Here is a 4,236-nt window from a genome sequence, read left to right on the forward strand (position 1 = left end):
GCTGCTGATGTTTCACTAGGTCTTTCCCCGCGTCACCAAGATCGCACTCTACCCGAACCAAGACTCGCTGTTTGCTTCCATGAATCTCTTCTGGCAATATTTTTCTTTCGTATCTGAGCCTCTGCACCCTCAGAAACTAAAGCCAACTCAACTATCTGAGCATAAGTTCGGGCAACCCCCGGTTGTTTAGAAGCAACAATCACATCCCGGGCGATGTGTTCATCCAACCCCCGGATAAACTTTGCTTTTCTAGCAGCTTCAGTAGCCACCTCATCTGAGGCAAACTTTGCCAGTCGATCAAACTTAGTAGCATACTCTGTCACGGTCATACTACCCTGAGTTAACCGTATAAACTCTTCTGCCTTTGCTGCCTTAATAGACTCATTATAATACTTCTCAAAAAATAAGGCCCAAAAAGTTTCCCAGGTAATATTATTCAGATCATGGCCCTGAGATACAATCTCCCACCAAATACGGGCATCATCTCGTAGCATATAGGTAGCACACCTGACCCGGTCATTATCTTCAACTCGCATAAAATCGAAAATGGATGTTATCATACTCATCCATTGCTCCGCTTTGAGTGGATAAGCACCACCCTCAAACACTGGCGGATTCTGCTTCTTGAACCGCTCATACAATGGTTCCAAGCGATTCCCTGCATCCGGTGGCACTACAAGAGGTGCCGGAGGGTCAGGGTTAAGATTTAGAGCAAGCTGAGCTCGCTGCTCTCTTAATTCTCTGATTTGCTCACCCTGCTGCCGAATAGTTTCTTGCATAGCAGCATATAACTGTTCCCAATTAGGTGGTGGTAAAGGGTTCTCACCCTCACCGGCAGCCCCGAGCCCAGCTAGCTCGCGGGCACCCCTACCAGTCCGCCTTGGGTGCATAACTATACACCTGCGATCACATTCCAAGTAATAACAATACTGATAAGTATTAATCCTTCCCACAACATTCTGATATCAACATAATTCAAATAATCAGGTAATCAGAAAATTAACGAGCTATCTTTTAACTTAAAGCTTACTAAACCATGAGTCGATCAGGTCCTTGCAGCCAATGTACATATCAACCAGTCTTCAGGATCTAAAAACCTTGGCGCTCTGATACCATGTTGTAACGCCCTGTCCAACAGGGACGCCACGTGTGTGCACTTTATTTAAAATACCAATAATTATATAAGATGTAAATATACTAAAAGTGTGGGTAATTAAATTTTTGATAGTTAAAACTCAACCTTTAAATTGTTTAACAAAAGATAAGTAACATGATTTATGGGGTCCCCCTGTTTTCAAAATATTTACAAACTGGTTTCAAGGTATTTTACAACATAAGCTTTATATTTTTCCAAAATACAATCAAAATAGAGCATCCTGTAAACTGGGCTGCCTGCGGCTGGTATGTACATTGCTGCTGCGACCATAACTCATGGTTGTTCGACTTTAGCCTTTCCTTTACCTGCACCATAAAGCACCAGTGAGTCACAGAGACTCAGCAAGAAAGTGATCAAAACAATAATTGAAAGAAAATGATTATCAACTTAATCTCATGCCCTTATGCATACTCACTATTTGATAATAACAAGCATTCCCTTAAACATCTCACATTCCTGGTACTTAATAAAGTACCACTTTTTTTACCACTCGTTACATACGAGCTGAATATGTCACTATCGTTGCCCGATAAAGCAAACGATAAGTAAGAAACCTAACCGCGGTTTCAAGAGTAATTACTCATAACGGTAATAACCGTTTCCAACCCTAGGTAATAACCTAGGCTTAATAAGCTTTAATCAACATCATGATAATAATTAAGGTCACCTCCATTCATTCATTGATTTTTAACCACATACGGTGCTTACCACTTTTCTTACCTTAATTCAGGAGTCAAGAATATGGCCGACCTGGGTGGAAAAACAAGCTAGGCAATCCCTACCCCTATGTCACGACAATTGAAACACAATAAATACCTTAACATAATATTCCGGATTAAAACCCTAATTTTAAAATCGATTAGACTTAGGCTTCACCACCTATATAATAATTCAAATAACTCAAAATTATTCAAAGGCAGGTACTAGGTTCAACCCCGAGCTAAACACGATTCAGAGAAAAACCCGAGAATTTTTCCCCGTCAGAATCGGCCGACAGGTTCGATACGGCAGAACCAATCGGTCGACCGGTTCTTTGCCGGACCAGAAAAATTCGGTTTTTCTCCTCCAAAGCTCGAACCAAAACCATTTCGTACCTAATTTGCACTTCCGTAACGCTTCAATATACCAAATACAACATATTCAACACATCATTTAATCACAATTCACCATTTAACTCAAAATCAACATCTCACTTGACAATTTGTATAAAGACATCACTTTCAACACCTATTTAATTGAACAGCCCTTAAACTCACTCAATCTTCATTCAAACAAGTTTCAAATCAACCCTAAGAGCCTACCCTAACCTCAGTTTATACCCCAAACTCAGATTTAAAGAAAACCTTACCAAAACCTAGCTAAACTCAAGGAAATCCATTAAGGGAAGAGAAGAAGGATCATACCTCCACTTAGCTAGCTTCTAGGGTTAGGATTTGCTCAAGAAATTAAAGAAAATAAATGAGTTTTCCCCTGGTTTCCAGCAGCTTCAAAGATCGGCAGAAGGAGAAGAAGAAGAGAAGCTTGGAGTTGTGATTTTTCTTTGAAAAAAGATTTCTTGCCTTGGAAGGAAGTTATTTAAATAAAGGTTTTCTTTTTTTTTTTTTTAAAAAAAAAAACAAACAGCCACTAAGAATCAAAGGTCAAAAAGTCACACATAAAAAAAATGACTATTTTACCCTAAAAAAAAACTTAAACTAAAATTATAACCTAGGGGCATTTTGGTAATTTTACTAATTCCCCAATCCGACATTCTAATAAAATTCTAACTTAATCCGGGATATTCTCAAAATAATTCTTTCATTAATGTCGTGACATTGCTAACCACATAGCTAAATTTCCACAATTACCGGGCCCAAAATAACGTATTTCATTAATTAATTTCTAAAAAAATTCATCTAAGTAAGATCATAATCCTACTTCATTTTCCAAGTAATTACATATTTAATAAAATATGTCCATTTAAATATTATTTATTTTCTGGGATATTACAACTATCCCCCACTTATAGGAATTTCGTCCTCGAAATTTACCTGAAAAGCTCGGGATACAACTCCCGCATCTGCGACTCTAACTCCCAAGTCGCTTCTTCAACTTTACTGTTCCGCCACAGCACTTTAACTAGTGGAATAGTCTTGTTCCGTAATACCTTTTCTTTCCTGTCTAAGATCTGTACCGGTTGTTCTTCATATGACAGGTCGGTTTGGAGCTCGATGTCTTCATAACTTAAAATATGAGTTGTATCAGATACATATTTCCGAAGCATCGAGACATGAAACACGTTATGAACTCCAGATAAAGCAGGAGGTAGAGCCAACCGATAAGCTACCTGACCTACTTTCTCAAGAATCTCAAATGGACCAATAAATCTGGGACTCAACTTTCCCTTCTTCCCGAACCTTCGAATTCCCTTCATTGGGGACACCCGAAGAAAAACAAAATCCCCAACTTGGAATTCAACATCTCTACGCTTTGGATCTGCGTAGCTTTTCTGTCTACTTTGGGAAGCAAGCATACGAGCTCGAATCTTCTCAATAGCCTCGCTCGTTCTTTGGACAGCTTCAGGTCCAAGGTACCTACGTTCACCAAATTTCATCCCAGTGAATAGGTGATTGACATTTCCTTCCATAAAGCATCTCATACGGAGCCATGCCAATGGTACTCTGATAACTATTGTTATAAGAAAATTCAATCAGAGGTAGGTACTTGTTCCAAGAACCTTCAAAGTCCATTACACATGCTCTCAACATATCCTCAAGTATCTGGATAGTCCTTTCAGATTGACCATCGGTTTGAGGATGAAAAGCTGTACTGAATTTCAACTTAGTACCCATTGCTTGCTGTAAACTTTCCCAGAATTTGGATGTAAATTTTGGATCTCGATCTGAAACTATCGACTTTGGGGCACCATGAAGTCGAACTATCTCTTTAATATACAAATCAGCATATTGATCCACTGTATACGTTGTCCTCACCCGGAGAAAGTGAGCACACTTCGTATATCGATCCACTATCACCCAAATAGAATCATAATACCCTACTGTTCTGGGTAATCCCACCACAAAATCCATGGTGATGTCTTC

General features: G+C 39.2%; 1 protein-coding gene across 1 annotated transcript; it reads right to left on the minus strand.

Moving 5' to 3' along the window:
• Positions 1 to 2,795: 2,795 nt before the first annotated feature.
• On the minus strand, positions 2,796 to 3,720 carry LOC133039455 (uncharacterized). The gene has a single exon (XM_061118371.1). The coding sequence runs from the start codon at positions 3,666 to 3,668 to the stop codon at positions 3,183 to 3,185; it is 486 nt and encodes a 161-aa protein (XP_060974354.1). The 5' UTR covers positions 3,669 to 3,720; the 3' UTR covers positions 2,796 to 3,182.
• Positions 3,721 to 4,236: the final 516 nt, after the last annotated feature.

This window comes from Cannabis sativa, chromosome 6, assembly GCF_029168945.1.
Source record: "Cannabis sativa cultivar Pink pepper isolate KNU-18-1 chromosome 6, ASM2916894v1, whole genome shotgun sequence".
NCBI classification, from domain to species: domain Eukaryota; kingdom Viridiplantae; phylum Streptophyta; class Magnoliopsida; order Rosales; family Cannabaceae; genus Cannabis; species Cannabis sativa.